This window comes from Calonectris borealis, chromosome Z (genome assembly GCF_964195595.1).
Source record: "Calonectris borealis chromosome Z, bCalBor7.hap1.2, whole genome shotgun sequence".
Taxonomy (NCBI): domain Eukaryota; kingdom Metazoa; phylum Chordata; class Aves; order Procellariiformes; family Procellariidae; genus Calonectris; species Calonectris borealis.
Window position 1 is genome coordinate 3,365,701 of NC_134352.1, and position 17,142 is coordinate 3,382,842.

Sequence of the window (17,142 nt, forward strand, 5' to 3'; positions counted from 1 at the left end):
AGGCAACGAAGTTGTCCTAGAGTCTAGAAAGTGAAGATCTTTGATCTGGACTACAGAACTGAATCTGTATAGGTCCAGCTGTACTGTTAAATCTGTGTTTTCCTATAGACTTTTGTGGCCTGGAAATGTTGCTCCACCACCTTTTGATCACTTAAAATTGTCTGGGATGTTTCAGATCCACGTATCTGCACATATCTGCGCGCTGCTTGCACTTGATTATCACATTCACCCATTTCTGTACCCAGGGATCAAGACGGACGCTAGCAGACTTGTATAAAATGAGTTAGAGATCAAGCATATGCACTGCGCTACACAGCCTCACAGAGGGCAGGGTGACTGCATGAGTGATACAGAATCTGTTTGCATATTTTTGCTGTTTCCCAGACAGAAGTATTTAAGTCCTATTTAAGTATAAATGCATTATTGATTCTGCCTTCCAAATCAAGTCATGTGTATTAAGTATACCATGCTGAGAAATACAAACATTCATTTCCCAGGCATTTAAATCTGCCATTTAGACAGCAGTAGCATCTAGACTTCCCAAATCAGTCTGGTTTTCCCTTGGATCCACAAGCTTTGCTAACACTGTCATGGGGACCAGCTCAAGCACAGAGGTGTCCCCAGCACTCCGTTAGTGCCTTGGCATCGCTGCCTCACCCTGCAATAAGAAATATAAATTCAGGACCTAGTCTCAATCAAGAGGAGTAACTTGCAGCTGAGGGCTGGGTTGACCTACGTTTCAGGTTGTTTCTTTCCTTTTGGGTCTTTCAAACTTCAGGAATTATTCACAGCTGAAGACCTGCACCTACAAAAAGGGGCAATCCCCTTCACTCTGCGTTTTACCCCTGGCAGCTCTTGTCAGCTCATCACTCAGTGGGCTATAAAGGGTTCCCTTTTAAGCACCTCTGTCCCCTCAGATTTGCATGAAGAGCCTTCATGACTAACACAAGACTGAGGCTCCACCAAATGCAATGGGACATGCAAGTTCTTAGGGCCTGGCCAAAGTCTACTCCGACAAAAACAAAAATGGATTTCAACTACAGCCATAAAAATGACCCACGGTTAACAGTTATACAATTTTTTGTCATTATAAGTGATTAATCCTTGGAAGAGCAAGCATTCAAAACATGAATCCTTTTGCAACTTAGTGTAATGTAACACGTGTAGGATGGGAAGATGAAACACTATCAAACACCGAGCAGTCAAAACATGAGATATCCCAGTAAAACGGCAACTTAAAAACATTACTTCGTCTGCCCAAAATAGTAAATGCTCAAGAGATCTGAAGCGACTTAGGAATGAAGTGAATGAGCAGCTGTGAAGAAGAATATAATTTACAGCTCACAAAATAATTTAGGTTAGTTAACCTAAGAGAAAGTCATAAGCCAAGCTAGGTGAAGGAGAAGTATAGCAGAAGAATTTCTGTATTGAGAGAGTAGAAGGTAGCATCTACTAGAGAGAATATTTAATCTTGCTAACTGAATAAATTCAGGAAAAACAAGAAGAATAAAAAGAGTATTAGTATCACTAGAGACGGAGCAGTTTTGATCTCTCTGCTCCATTTTTACGAGCAGTTGCAGCAGCAGTGTACATGACAGACCATCTACTTGAGCTGGCTAAGACCAACAAGCACAGTGGAGCTGTTAGAGAGGCTGCTAGGGTTCTCAATGAACCCAAGCCTGACATAATCCCAGGAAAATGCCAAATACCACATGAATGTCACTGGGAGAGAAAGTTGTATTTAGATACAGCCTAATTTGTAATTCTTTGTTTGGTCTGACAACCTGCATATTGGAGGATTTGTATGGTAATGCATGGAGCTGCATACGTAAAGCTGTATGCTATAATAAATGTGCGATGCGCAAATCCTATTAAAATAACAGACAAATAAATGGCATAATTCATGCATTAGTGCTAAATATATGTCTAGATGAGGACATGATAATGTATTTTCCAAATAATCATCTTGTTATTTTGACTAACTTACAACTGGTAATTTTCCATAACAAATTTGACTGTTCATGGTCTCCCACATTAGTTCAATTGTTTTTTACACCATTTACTGTTCTCTAACGTGGCAAAACAGCAACGAAGCTGGTGAAGGGCCTGGAGAACAAGTCTGATGAGGAGCGGCTGAGGGAACTGGGACTGTTTAGCCTGGAGAAGAGGAGGCTAAGGGGAGACCTCATCGCGCTCTACAACTACCTGAAAGGAGGTTGTAGCAAGGTGGGGGTCGGTCTCTTCTACCAAGTAACAGCGATAGGACGAGAGGAAACGGCCTCAAGTTGTGCCAGGGGAGGTTTAGATTGGACATTAGGAAAAATTTCTTCACCGAAAGGGTTGTCAAGCCTTGGAACAGGCTGCCCAGGGAAGTGGTGGAGTCACCATCCCTGGAAGTATTTAAAAGACGTGTAGATGTGGCACTTAGGGACATGGTTTAGTGGTGGACTTGGCAGTGGTGGGTTAATGGTTGGACTTGATGATCTTAAGAGTCTTTCCCAACCTAAATGATTCTATGATTCTATGAAAATTCTGGCAATATTTATGAATGTATATACTCTTTATTTTAATGCAAACTTATGAAGGTATGTTTGTCATATAATACAAGTCTAATGACTAAAATAAGTCTACTGACTCTAAAGATTACAGAGTACTTTACATTTACATTTCACCTGTAAGAGACTGTTTCAAAAGACCAAATAAGAGATGCTTAGAAAAGCTATTAACTCTAGTAAAAATATTTCTTCAGTAGTTTGAGACAGTAACTTCTACAGGATGAAGTGAGGTGTGGAAATTCTTACACAGTTGTAATGGATATTAGTGGAAAAAGTCTTTATAGGGTTTAAATATTTACCCTTGGAGCTGTGACACTCTAGGTTTAATAAAACCACCTAATGTTTTGCCTCTCTAGTAGCATTGAATTGCAGAGATACATATACTATGATATAATAGAAACACAGTAAGTACCAGTTACTTTTACAGAGGTTTTGGGGAAGGGGTGAAAAAGACTAAGAGACCAACCTGAATAAGCATCCAGCTGAACTGGCAGAGGTAAAGGTAATGGGTAACAGATGCAAGGGCAGAGCAGCTTTCCTCTGAGAGATGTTGGCTCATGTAAGCAGAGGCCAGAAATGAAATCTGCAGGGAAAAAATTAATACATGCATATTGGAATTAAACAAAATTAATTTAATAGTAATAATGAGCAAAAAAAAATCTTCGCTTTGGAAGTAAAATATACTATACACTCAGTTACCCTTCCAGACACTCAGGAGAGATAGCTTGGACATTTAATATTCACCCAGAAGAAGTGACCCTTTAACACTGTCAGCCATAAAACTAGTTTGAAACTTTTTGCAGACAATCTAGGATCCATTACATCCATATCTGAAAAGACTATAGAGACACTTAATATTTATTGTTTAATATTGTTCCCCAGACTAACTGCCATGCAACATTAAACACCAGTTTTGTAACTGAGGATGGAGATTTTCCTCCATAAAATAAAAAGAGACATTGTCTTCTGATTTCAGTAAGGCCAGAAATTTTATCAAGTAAACAAACAGACTCAGGAGGCGTTTACTGACTTCAGACTGTCAGACATGTAGCAGTATTATACCCCATCACACAAGATAGCAATACTGGACAAAAGGGAGTAAGCATTTCTTCTGCTGCCTAAGAGCAGACCAGGATTTCACACTCCCAAGGCAGATCTAAGTTTTTTTCCACAGACATGCCTAATGTATACGTTGGCCGGATAAGTAGCCAATGTATTGTCTAAGGAACAAAGGTATTCCAACTCTGACTGCAATGAACGCTGCTAAACAGTTTCAATAAAGCATTTAAAATTAAAACAGAACTCAGAAACTTTTAGCTCTGTCTTCTGTGAATTTCTTTACATAGGAAATAGTTCTACAAGTAGACTTCATTAAAGAATTAAAGTGTTCGCATTAAGAAAGGCTCAAGTTACCTACTGAACTCCTATGATAACTGATGATTTTTCCTTTCCTTTACAAGGAATACTACTATTTTGACCAACAGCCTATTGACTTATCAGTAATAGCAATTAGTGGACTGTGCAGACTGATTTCATCTATATAAAATCAGAAGATGGGGTAGGGAAGGAAGTTAAAGTATACCAAGTGATTTGGCATACACCTGGACATTGTATTTACAACAAAAATACATGTATGGCATTGGATAACTCTTACACAGCCTCTTTACTATAAAAATATCCTAATAAAGGCAGGGTCTGTATATTGACAGATAGACAATGTTACTCACCATGAAATGGAAGAATAAGAATGAGCAACTGGACAACACCTGGACGAGAGGAAATGGCCTCAAGTTGCGCCAAGGGAGGTTTAGACTGGACATTAGGAGAAATTTCTTTACTGAAAGAGTGGTCAGGCCTTGGAACAGGCTGCCCAGGGAAGGGGTGGAGTCTCCATCCCTGGAGGTATTTAAAAGACTTAAGTCTTTTAAAGTCTACACTTAAGTGTAGATGAGGCGCTTAGGGACATGGTGTAGTGGGCATGGTGGTGCTGGATTGACGGTTGGACTCGATGATCTTAGAGGTCTTTTCCGACCTTAATGATTCTATGATTCTATAATTCTATGATTCTATAGACTAAAAGAAATTATGAGATGCATTTGATTATCTAAAGGAAAAAAATGCACTTTTAGTATTTGATGTGGGGTTCATCAGTCTTCTGCTGCAAACTGGATTCTAACCAAGGCCACATAACCATTCAGTTATTAAGAGGTTAACACACAGCTCAATATAGACTGCTATTTGCCAAATTCTGACGCTGCTAAAACAAATGCCATTGTCTGCAGTGGGTTAAACTCGATTGAAATATGTATGCAATAGCTGCCTTCCACTAGGGATAAACACAAGAAATGTTTGTGTAAACAACTCCGTAGCACCAGCTAGCTCAAACATTCCAGCAGTACTTTTCCTAAAACTTGAGCAAATGCTTCTGCTTGCAACAAGCAAAATACAACACGCATCTGGGTGGAGAGGCTTTGTCACCTTTTGTTCTCTGAAGGTTTGTGTATGTGTCAAGGACAGACTGTCAGGCTAGAGACAGAGACAAAGAAGGGATGAAAACACAAAACCAGACTGATCGAGTCCTGGAAACATGTTTTTAGCACCTTCTGGATTGAATGTTGGCTTGAAAGCATTTTGCATCTGCAATCAAAGAAACTATCATTTCTAGCCTTTTCCTGTGTTTCAAGAAAAATAATGTTTTGTATATTAAAAAGGAGAAGTATCTCACTATGTCAACAGTTTTCCAACCAAAACAATGCGAAGAGTCCAAATATTTGTTAAAAATGCATACCTTTCATGGATACTGACTTTTGTTGAAGAAGTAAAAGAGAATTATGGCTGAACTAATCTCACAGCTAAGAATTCATTGTAATTAGTGGCATTACAGTGTTTTAGACCAAAAAGGGCTAAAAAGGTAAAAGAGGCAAAGAAACACTTACATATTATTTTCATATAATTGTTATCTTGCATCTTGGGCAGAAGATGCAAATGCGAATTGGGTTATAACACAAAAAACAAACGGCTTTTGAAATTTTGAAATGTTGGGAGAAGAGACTGTAGTTTAGCTACGCTGTTCTGACAAATGCTTTGGCACTTATAGCTTAAAACACAATGCACCGCAGTTTAGTAGAAACACATGGAGCGCCGGCCGCTGCATGGACCTTTCTCCCATAATATCCGAGGCGGTTAGGGAAATGTACGAAAAAAGCACCTTCCACGTAAATTGTTCCTTAGACCTAACTGCCTCATGTCTTCTGTACGTGGCTTACTTTTTAACTGTAGTGGGCAATCTTTTGTAATAACGAACCTATTGCCTTAATAAGCAAAATATGTACCATATATTGGAATAAGTTGTTCCCTCTTGGAACATTAAAAATGTATGTATTGGATGTGTTCCTTTTGATACCAATTGTTCAGAGCTCTTTTGACAGAGATCGTATGATTTTAAATACCCCTTTTCAAACAATCTTTGTAACCTGCCATTTGGTTCTACGTGGAGATTATAACGTAATGCCTCTTCCTGGTACTTGTCAAGGTGATCAGTCTTGACCCAAAATGATTTAACTAAGGGATAACAAGTGGCTTAAGTCACTCAAGTAGCAGGCTGCTACTTTTGTAAATTTGTGTGTGATAGTTCTGTGCCACATTCAAAACTACAGTGATGGGATATCACTCACAAGGTTCCTCTTGACAAAATGAAAAAATAAAGGTTAAAAAATAAAAGATCATAAATCGATGCACTTCTGTTAAAGAGCAAAAAGATCTTTGACAGGGTTCCCATCTGACAGTCATTTACTCAGTTAATTAATCAAAGAACTCTGCAATTCCTTTGTAACTCTAAGACAATTACCTAGCAATTACCTGAAGGAAATTAGCACCTGGGTATTCAACCTAAGTCATCAACACCAAACTATAAATGAATAAAACCAGATGATTTACAAAACTGTACATTCCTGTATGAAGAACAGCATTTTTGTACCGCTGTTTCCAAGCTGTCTCAGAACATCACTCCTCTGCTCGTTAAGAGCCGCCTCCTAGTTTCCAGCCTGCACTTATTCATGGTCAATTCACATCTATTTTTTCTTCTGTTGGAAGCCTCTCAGGTTAAACAGGATTTCCTCCTCCTTGGGGCTTGCACTATCATGAATTCACGGAAAGCAGTAGTATTCTCCCTCAGGCTTCATTTTTCAAGGTTAAATAAGCCGACCACCACACAGCGCAATACTCTGCAGAGACGCCTAAGCTGGGCTGGACAGCACAAGCAGTTTAGCTCCCTGAATACACCATCTGCCTGGATCGATTTATCTTGTTTCTCCAAGTAACCTACGTACTGTGCTGTGAAATGTATACTCACACATGTGAAAGCCTGTCCTTGTGCAAAAGCCTTTGCAGCTTGTCCATCAATTTCATCGTCCTTCTCTATACTGGTGCCACTTTGATTCTGTCCTTTGTGAAAACCCAGGGTTGGACAGAGAAGAGCTGCAGAGGTCTCACAAGACTCTTATCCAACAGTTTTCTTATCTCCCTATATACCGTGCAAATACTTCTTCTGACATGCGGTAATACCTCGGTGATCATCTGGCACACACAGTTTTTCTTCTCATTTCCAACTGACTACCTCTTGCCACAGAGTTAAAGTTTTGCTGTTAGCTTACAAGTTATGACTTTACACCTTGTCTAGGAAATACCCCTCTATTTCACACGTCAGCCTTCAAAGCTATCACATCTTTCTACACGCTACCCCACTACCACTTCAAGGCGTCGGTGCTTCTCTACTTTCTGCCATCAGCGCATTTTGCCTGGGCACGTTATTTTCTGTTCCACTAGAGCTTTAGGATCAGTGAAATACCTCTCTTCACTCGTCACTCTCTCATAGCTGTCTTCTCCCATTAGTCTGTCTCTTCCCACATCTGAGTTCTTGGACTAATCCTCCTCCATTATTATCTTACTAATTATGTGACATATCATATATTTTACTGCATTTATCTCACCAAAGGAAACTATCAGACTAGCCTGGCACGATCCAAGTATAAACACACGGGAGTCTCAATTCTCCACTTCATTTATGGCTATGTCTTTTGACAGAATTTTCTTCTAAACTCTTATATGCTTCTGAGACTGAATTAATGGGCCTGCAGTTGCCAGGATTTTTTTTTTTACTAAATAATACTTTTAATATACTACCTTCTGGTCACATAGTAGTGCTCTGAAATGAAGGATTTGTTAAAAGCATTTGCTGCGAGACCTGCAAGGTATCATGCCAGCATTTTCAAAGTTAGGAACGGGGACTTTTGTTCCAACCTATGAATGCACCTATCCTTTGGGTTCTCCTTCTGCCTCAGCAGCCATAACCTTCACTCCATGCTACTAACTCTATTCACCATCTTGCCTTTATCCCAATGGTGATATTTAACATCACTATCTTCTCTGATACTGAAGAGTATTCTCTGAAAATGTGAAGATTTTAATTTTGTTTGTTTGGAGTCACGCTTAATAAATTTACTTTTCTTGTCTCACTGCAAATTTTTACCAGAAATTTTACATTATTCTCTCTTCATTCATATAACAAAAAAAAACATTTGACAATAATTCCACACTAGAAGATTACACTATTGTCAACCAAACGAAATGTATGTGGCATATTCACTGATGCCAACTATAGATGATGTGAGGAAATCAATCAACTTTCTAATGATAAAAGAATTTATTAAAATCTAAGTTCAGAATCAGCAGAGCTAAACTTGGCCTCATTACAGAAATTTACAGAGAAAACAATGAGTCTGAGAGTTTCAAATACTGTACAAAAGAGAAAAAGGAAAGACCAGAAGACTGAAGCAATTCCATACCAATCAGGTAAACAACAGCCAACTGAGGAGTAGGTGGCTGAAACCTAAATAAGAAGTAGTATGTATGAAAAATAAGTAAGTGGAATATAGAGTACTAGTAGTTACAACTTGCCATGGTAAGTGCTGAAATGCTACCATATGATGGACTTTAAAATGACGATACAGCACATGACACATGGAAACAAATCTTATCTCTACTTTGAACCAAAAGGTGGAAATATTGAATATCTTCTTTGCCTCAGTTTTTCCTAGCAAGACCACCCTTCAGGAGTCCCAGGTCCCAGAGACCAGCAGGTAAGGTTGGAGCAAGAAAGATGTACCCTTGGTGGAAGATAATCAGGTCTGAGAATACTTAAGCAAGCTGGACCATGGTGCCCGATGGGATGCAGCCACAAGTGAGCTGTCAGATGTCATTACAAGACCACTCTTGGTGATCTTTGACCAATCGTGGTGGCTAGGAGACATGCCCAAATACTGGAGAAAAGCAAATGTCACCTGCATCTTCAAGAAGGGCAAGAAGGAGGACCCAGGCAACTACAGGTTGGTCAGCCTCACCTCCATCCATGGGAAGGTGATGGAGCAGCTAATCCTGGAAATCATTTGCAGCCACATTAAGGATCAGAAAATCATCAGGAGTAGTCAGCATGGCTTCACTGAGGGGAAATCATGCTTGACCAACTTGATAAACTTCTATGATGAAGTTTGGTAAATGAGGGGAGAACAGTGGATATTGTCTACCTGGACTTCAGTAAGGCCTTTGACATTGTCTCCCATAAGATCCTCATGGATGAGCTGTTGATTTATGGGCTGGATAAGCAGACAGTGAGGTGGGTTGAAAACTGGCTGAATGGCCAGGCCCAGAGGGTGGTGATAAGTGATGCAAAGTCTAGCTGGAGGCCAGTGACTAGTGGTGTACCACAGGGGTCAATACTGGGTCCAGTCCTGCTTAACATCTTCATTAATGAGCTGGATGATGAGGCAGAGTGTACTCTCAGCACATTTGCAGATGACATCAAACTGGGAGGAGTGGCTGATACACCAGAGGGTCGTGCTGCCATCCAGAAGGACCTAGACAGGCGGGAGAAACTCTCTGACAGGAAGCTCATTAAGTTCAACAAGGAGAAGTGCAAAGTCCTGCACCTGAGAAGGAACGACACCATGTACCAACACATGCTGGTGGCTACCCAGATGGACAGCAGCTTGGCAGAAAAGGCCCTGGGGGTCCTGCTGGACACCAAGTTGAACATGAACCAGCAATGTGCTCTTGGCTAATGGTGTCTTGGGCTGCATTAGGAGGAGTGTTGTCAGGTGGTTGAGGGAGATGATCCTTCCCCTCTGGTCAGCACTAGTGAGGCCACACCTGAAATCCTGTGTCCAGTTCTGGGCTCCCCAATAAAAGAGAGACATGGACATACTGGAGAGAGTCCAGTAAAGGGCCATCAAGATGATTAAGAGATGGAGCATCTCTCCTATCAGAAAAGCCTGAAAGCTGGGACTGTTCATCCTGGAAAAGAGAAAGATCGGGGGGATCTTATTAATGCATATAAACACCTGAAAAGAGGGTGCAAAGAGGACGGAACCAGGTGGTGGTTTCAGTGGTGCCCAGTGACAGCATCAGAGGCAATGGGCACAAACTGAAACACAGGACATTCCCTCTGAACATCAGGAAACACTTTTGCACTGTGAGGGTGACTGAGCACTGGCACAGATTGCTGAGAGAGGTCATGGAGTATCCATCCTTGGAGATATTAAACAGTCATCCAGACATAGTCCTGGGAAACCAGCTCTGGGTAGCCCTGCTTGAGCAGGGGGTTTGGAGAAGGTGACCTGCAGAGGTCCCTTCCAAGCTCAACCATTCTGTGATTCTGTGATAAGAGTAATACATCAGAGTGGACCAAGTCAGTTTTTGGACAATTAGCATATGTACAAAAATTCACAGATTATTTATAGCATAATTCACTATTTCACCACTGTATGATCAAATCTAAGATTACGCATGGGAAAATCTACCTATAGGTAAAGTTGTGAGTGCTTTTGAAGAAACCTAAATATCGTCCTTTCTCTTAGCTTTTTTTGCTGGGCAGGACATCATATGGTATGGAATATCTCTTTGGTCACCTGGGGTCAGAGGTCCCAACCTCTTGCCCATCCCCAGCCTACTGGCCTTTGGGGGGTGATGGGGGGAGGTTGGAGAGACAGCCTTGATGCTGTATGAGTACTGCTCAGCAGTAGCCAAAACATCGGTGTGTGATGAACACTGTTCTAGATAAAAATACAAAGCACAGCACTATGAGGGCTGCTGTGGAGAAGGTTACCTCCATCCCAGCCCAGACCTAGACAGAGGAACCTACACCAGGAACTACACACATCTGCAGTGGGCAGTGCACATTGTCATGAACTCAGCCAAACAGGTAGCTTTGTTTCTCTGCATTTAACGTTTCAGAGTGATACAGGCCAACGACTCCAAATAAACATCCAAAGTATCAGCACGTCCAATTACTTCTGGATTTAAGACTGCATCTTATCTTCCACCAACTGTTTTGAACTTGTTTGGAAAGTACTGTATTAAAACGGTTAACATTGTGGCATCCCTTTAGAACCGTTCCACAGAAGTGCGGTGAAACTGATGAATTTGGAATAATTTGATGAAAGAACATTGCTTTTTTTTTCACTTAAATAAGATTTTTTTCCTTGCACTTTGTGGCAAACCATGCCACACAATCTATTCCTGGTCAAAGAACATGCAACACCCAATGAGGAGGACAGGAATGTTTTTCTGTTGAAATCTGAAATCCATAGGTAATTGATTTACTATGTTCCCCTCAACTTGAAGTAGTATGTCTTAAGATTCTGTCCCAATTTTTCAGCGTGACAATGCAGTAAATACTGAAAAATTTATTTTACGAAGACCTAAGAATATCTGATGCGATATTAGCTACACAACTCCTTCAAAAATACTAGAAAACAGGAACTTTCAGCACTGATATTACAAATGTTAAAACCCTTAAGTAATAAGTAAAATAAAGAGTAAAAGTAAAATAACAAAGCAGTAAAGTGTGATCAAAACCTGATTTATAACTTTAGGAATCGCAAACACGTTTTCAGAGGGGGAGAATAAATCTGAGAGTACTCGTTCCCCATTGCAAGAAGTGCTGAAAAGGCAGCATGTTGGGCTGGGTGAAGTAAAAAGAAAGAGAGCACCTTGCTGTGCTCCAGAGACCAAGCTGTGGAGAAGGCGAACCCAGGCAGATACAAAAGCATCCAGCAGCAGAACCACAAAGATTTAGCTCAGGAAGAGCGCGCAGAGCCAGGGCCCGCCACATCTGCTCAAAACGGTTTCACTTTCTCACGGGAGCAGGAAGCACCCCTGCTCCTGCAGCTGAGAAAAAGATCCCTCCCCGCCGGGAGAAACCCGCAGGCCAAGCGGCCGACTCCTCTAGAACACTTCGGAGTGTGCCGGTGACGAACACGGCGAGTATACTTCTGCCACGTTTTGCAATTGCTGTGAATTCCTGTTTCACAGTACGAACTCACGAAGCTTTAGACATCGTCGTCTTCTAGACAGAAACGTCTTCATATATGTCTTACAGAAATGGATCCTAGCAGCGGTCATTTCATTTCTTTTCACATTAAATATTTTTTTTCTCTTTTATCGATTTTACTATTTTCTTTTAATTTATTTCTTTGTTCCACGTAGGAAAAGACCGTCTTCCTTATAGAGCTTGTTTACACGCATGTCTATTAAAAAAGAAAAACAAAGAGCCCAACCACATGCTATGTGTCATTATACCAACCCAATCTCAAAAGAGGAATAGTATCAAAGGCGCAATTTACAGTGCTGTTCCTTTTGTTGGACTTAATTGCAATGAACAATAACATAGGAAAATAAACACATTAAAACTCCCATGTGCTCACCGAACTGCTCTCTTCTGCTTTGAATTTACTTTATATGGGTAAAAAAAGGGGTTCCCTCCTTGAACGCAGGGACACTGCTTAATAATGGTGCATATGAATCATACTTTTTGTTACTGCTCGCTAGGTCAGGACAGCACTGATGTAAGCCAAGTGTTCTTCTTGTGTTTTGTGTTCTGATATTAAATGCCAGGACAAAAATACCAACAAAGGATGTACAAAAAATTGCAGAGATTTATGGACACTAGCAAAAATTCTAAGTCACTCTTCCTGGAAAAAGCAACAATACAACACACAGCATGTTTCAGAGCACAGAGGAAAAGGTTATACAATTTAGAAGATTCAAAGCACAGTGTTTAACTAGGTCAAAAGAAAAGTTCAAGAACTAAATTTTCACTTCATATTTATTCTGTATTAATGATGCTGAAATAAGCAGTTAAAGTTCCTCTGTGAATTTACACGAATGCTAAATGGCTTCACTGGTCACTAAATTGTTTCAGAAATTACCATAGTTCAGAGAGGGGTGCTTTATAACTGACATCAGAAAAAACAATACATGTGGGTTTAGCTTTATTTCTGGCTTCAGTTAAGTCAGTGTACATATATATTAAAAAGTAAGTACCTTATGAACAGCAAACATTTGCATGCATTGCGTATTTTAGAGATATTTTTGTGTTTATGAATTATATATCACTGTAAATTGGCACTTTAAGGAAAGCCAAACAGCTAACTAAATTAAAACCACTTGAAATACTGACGGTGTTAGTAGTGATTAGACATCAGCAACCCTACGTTCCTCATTCCCTTCCCCCAGCTGAGCAGCATGGCAGTTGGTTGCATGCTGGGTTCAGTCCCTGCCCTCTTCACTTCCCATTTTTAGGCTTTTTTTGCTTCTCCGAGCGAGGCGGCAGGCGATCTGAGGGCGCAGGGTTCGGGGCAGGCGGGGCGAGGCAGGGCGATGCGCGGCGCAGCAGCTCGCAGCTGGCCGCGCAGCAGAAGTTAGCTGTCGGGAAAGGCTGGGGTAGCCTGCACCCTCCGCAGAACAAGTCTGACACAAGCACCCGCCTGCATCGTCTCCTCTAACACAGTTTCTCCTTTGCTCCGACCATGCTGTCCCTTTCAAAGAACGTGCTGAGTGATACCCATTGAGAAGTTACACTTGGTTTTTTTTTTTTGTGAATAAGGAAAAATAAGGACTAGCAGGCTCTTAGCAGGTCCTAACCCGTTTAGTTTTATATACAGATTCAGAACAATGTATCTGGCATGGTACCCTATAAAGACATTTCCTATTATCACCTCCTTTCAGATCTGGGACAAAGATGCACATTTCTTTGTCACTCATTACCAAACACGAGTCAGACCTCCTGAGTCCCACTGCAAGATCCTCAATAACACAACACTTCCGTTATAACGATGCAAATAGAAGCTGAAAAAGCCTCTTTTTAAAACCATGAAAAATATATCTACAGTCTTTTCCAGTTTCAAGTACCCAGACACAGCTCAGGGCCCGCTGAATATGCTGACTTGCCAGGTCCAAAACAAGCTCTTCTGATGGATGTTGACTTTCCACGGTAGGATCTGCCTCGTTTTGTTTTCTATCTAGAAGCTCAGATTAGACCCCGAGCAGGAGATCTGCCATGACAGATTAATTGGCTCTAGAAGGTTCTCAAGTGGGATCTATATACACTTAGGGGGTATATTGGGTAAAACTATTAATAAAGTGACTTTTCACTTCCTTCATTTCTGGATATAATTTTTCTTGAAGTTCAGGTGTAAGTTTCTTGCAACAAGCGTACACAAATTTGACAGCATGACCATTTATTACCTCTAAACTGAATTTAGGACTCTCTCCAGGGTCAGATATGTGATGCTGGGTAAGTAAAATTACTGCAAGGGAAACACATCTGTTAACTCCTGATGCTTTATGTAAATAGTTAGAAATGGCCAATGCCTCATGCCCCATGGTCGACACCCCAAGCCTGTCAGTGTTTAAGAGGCATTTGGACAATGCCCTTAAAAATATGCTTTAACTACTGGTGATCTCTGAAGTGATCAGGCAGTTGGACTAGATGATCGTTGTAGGTCCCTTCCAAATGGAACTATTCCATTTTTTCTACTCAATTCTCGAAATAACCTGAAGATGAGCAAGATAAAATCACTCCCCAGAGTCTAGATGCTGGCTGGAGTAATCTGCAGCGCTCTTTCCATCTGCATGATGACAGATTTCCCCCCTGTAGGTATCACAACACAGGGTAGGGCAGACTCACCGTAAATTGGGGTCAGGATGCAATCAGGGTGCCCCCTTCCTTAATTTTTTAAGTACGGTAGCAGAGGTCTCCCATGCTTCTCTATACGGCTAACCAGCTGTGAAGGATAACTCTTTATCTATCCTTAAAAAGAAATAGTCAAAATGTAATTGCAGACACATAGTGTCTTCTGGCTTCGCTATGCTTCAGTAGCAAACCTCTGCCTAGAGATTAGTCCCCTTATACTGGTCTGGAGATCATCTTGAGGGGCTTTTCCTTTTCTTCTTCAGTTAGAACGCGTTAGGTTAAGCAAAGACCTCCTAGTTAAACTGCTAATGGTGATCTGAGTCATGTTTATAGAATTAGCGGCTGCGTAAGCAGCTCAAAATGCAGCTACACTAAAAATGTAGCCTCCTGCAGAAGGCTGGCGATGGTAAATGGTTATGCTTTTCACCAGTACCTCTGTTGGTAGCGTGCACGCTCTCTACAGTCTCCAGAAAAAACAGAGATTTATGCATAGAAAGCAAGACCTTCACAAGACTATGGGATCTGTCTTCATTTATTGGTTGGAAGAGCTATTCTAAGATGAAGTCTGGTGTGATGTGAAAGAATATTTAATTGAAGCAGTTCAAGTTTTGCCAAAAGCTTTTAACACATAAAGACAAATTTACTTAAACTAAGCATCCTTCAACAAGGGCTAACAGGTATCCCTAGTTCTACTATTATTGTAACCTATGATATTAAAGAAATGCTGGTCTTATTTAAATATTTATGGCAATCTTTGATCCAGATTCCTTTTAAATGTCGAAATATGGCCTAGAGAATGATGAGTTCAGTGATCAGTATAGCCTATTGTGATATAGGTATCTTTAACTGCTGCTTTCTCTGTGCAACAGGCTTCATAATTACAGAGCAGAAGAAGAAGGTTTCCCTCCCTAACAAAAATAGAACACAAAACCTTTGGATTTTGTTGTGTTAATGGAATTGACTTTTGAACCCACAATAATCAACGTGAATTAGTAAATAGCATAGGCTATAACAAGCAGTAAAGATATAAGATGATTCCACTTGAAGACAGGACTTTTCAGACGCCTATAATAAAACCTTCACAAGCATGCCAGCTGACTTTAGCTAGCATTAAATAATCTCTTAGTAGTCATAGTTTATCTGTTCTGTACAGACTCACCTCATCTGTAAACAAGCGGGGGAAGGAACTGGGTCACTAGTGCTCTGAGCAATAACTTAGATTAAAAACAGACAAAGAAAAATGCATTAAATATGCCAAAAAGATAAGGATCCTAGAACTGTGACTAACGTATAGCAATAACATAGATTAGGTATTAAGTACAACTTTTAGTACGCAAACAGTATTTTAAAAATAAGTTCCAGAGTGTGGTTAAAGTATTTATAGAATTTAGGAGTTGTATCCTGCCGCCACGGACTTTGTTCAGGGGTACAGACTAAATCGCTTTTTCAAACTCAAACATAGAAACTTCCTTACCTATCTAGAATCTGTCGTCTGTGGTTTTGCCAACACGTGAAAACAAACTGCAGAGGTAGTCACTTATTCATAAAATAACTGTTATTCTAATTGTCTTCGTGCAAAAATGATTTAAAATAAACTGATGTTTATTCTGGAATAGAGCATCTGCATATGAAACTAGTCTGAAAAATTACATTATAATGCCTACTTCAGTATTTTGATATATAGTGACTAGAGGTTCTGGTGAGCACTAGAGAATATAATGTTTTCTGTAATAGTTTCTCATAGTTTCCCATGTTTAATGAGAATGCAGAACACACATTAACTTCTAAAGTAAGTGGGCTTGTAGATAGTAGTCAAAAGCCAGACTTAGTAAAATTTCTAAAACTGATTCAGGTTTAATCCTTAAAATTACCTCTCAGATGTTATTAAAGGGACTTCTATTAAAACAGTAATGTAGACATAGATTCTTGTATTTAAAAAATAACTACTATCTGTATTTTATTTACTAAATTAGACAGGCGTGCCCAAGGCTGGGTTATGTAGGTTCATATGGTCTAATTCCTCTTTCATGGTCAGGATCTCCTGTCAAATGCTAGAAGAATTTGAGCACACGGTTCTGTATTGTCATTAAGTCAGCTGCTTTGCATGTTTCTGTCTCAATTACTCACAATTTGAAACATTAGTTTGGTAAACTAGTACCAGGGGACCCTGGGAATGAAGCACTTAAACATATTCCATGCTTTGGGCAGCATTTTGATCATATTTGTACTTATTATCACACTTATTAGCTTCAAATTTCTGATGCACGTTTATGGAACATCGAAATCAGTTCGTTGAGAATGGATGTCCCTTTATTCAGAGTAACAGAAATAGAAAGGCGGTTTGCTTTCTACATTTTAAAATCACCTGCTATATTTTCCATCAATACATAAAAATATTTGTGTAGTTTATGAAAAGGGTGGAGAAAAAACTGGGATGTGAGACAGACTCTTCATTTCACTTCAGATATTTCAGAACCGTTCTTACTGTAAAAATCCTCAAGCTTTATATAGGAATGAGAGTAAAAGAGATATTTAATCTGTCGTGCCCAAAGCACAGCC

At 40.1% G+C, this 17,142-nt stretch overlaps 1 protein-coding gene across 1 annotated transcript in view; it reads right to left on the reverse strand.

The window, feature by feature from the left end:
- Window positions 1-17,142, reverse strand: part of ADGRV1 (adhesion G protein-coupled receptor V1) — a 290,582-nt gene that overhangs the window by 86,646 nt on the left and 186,794 nt on the right. Inside the window, exon 85 of the mRNA XM_075138497.1 lies at window positions 3,022-3,138. Coding sequence (XP_074994598.1) covers window positions 3,022-3,138 — 117 coding nt within the window. The remainder of the gene's footprint in view (window positions 1-3,021; window positions 3,139-17,142) is intronic.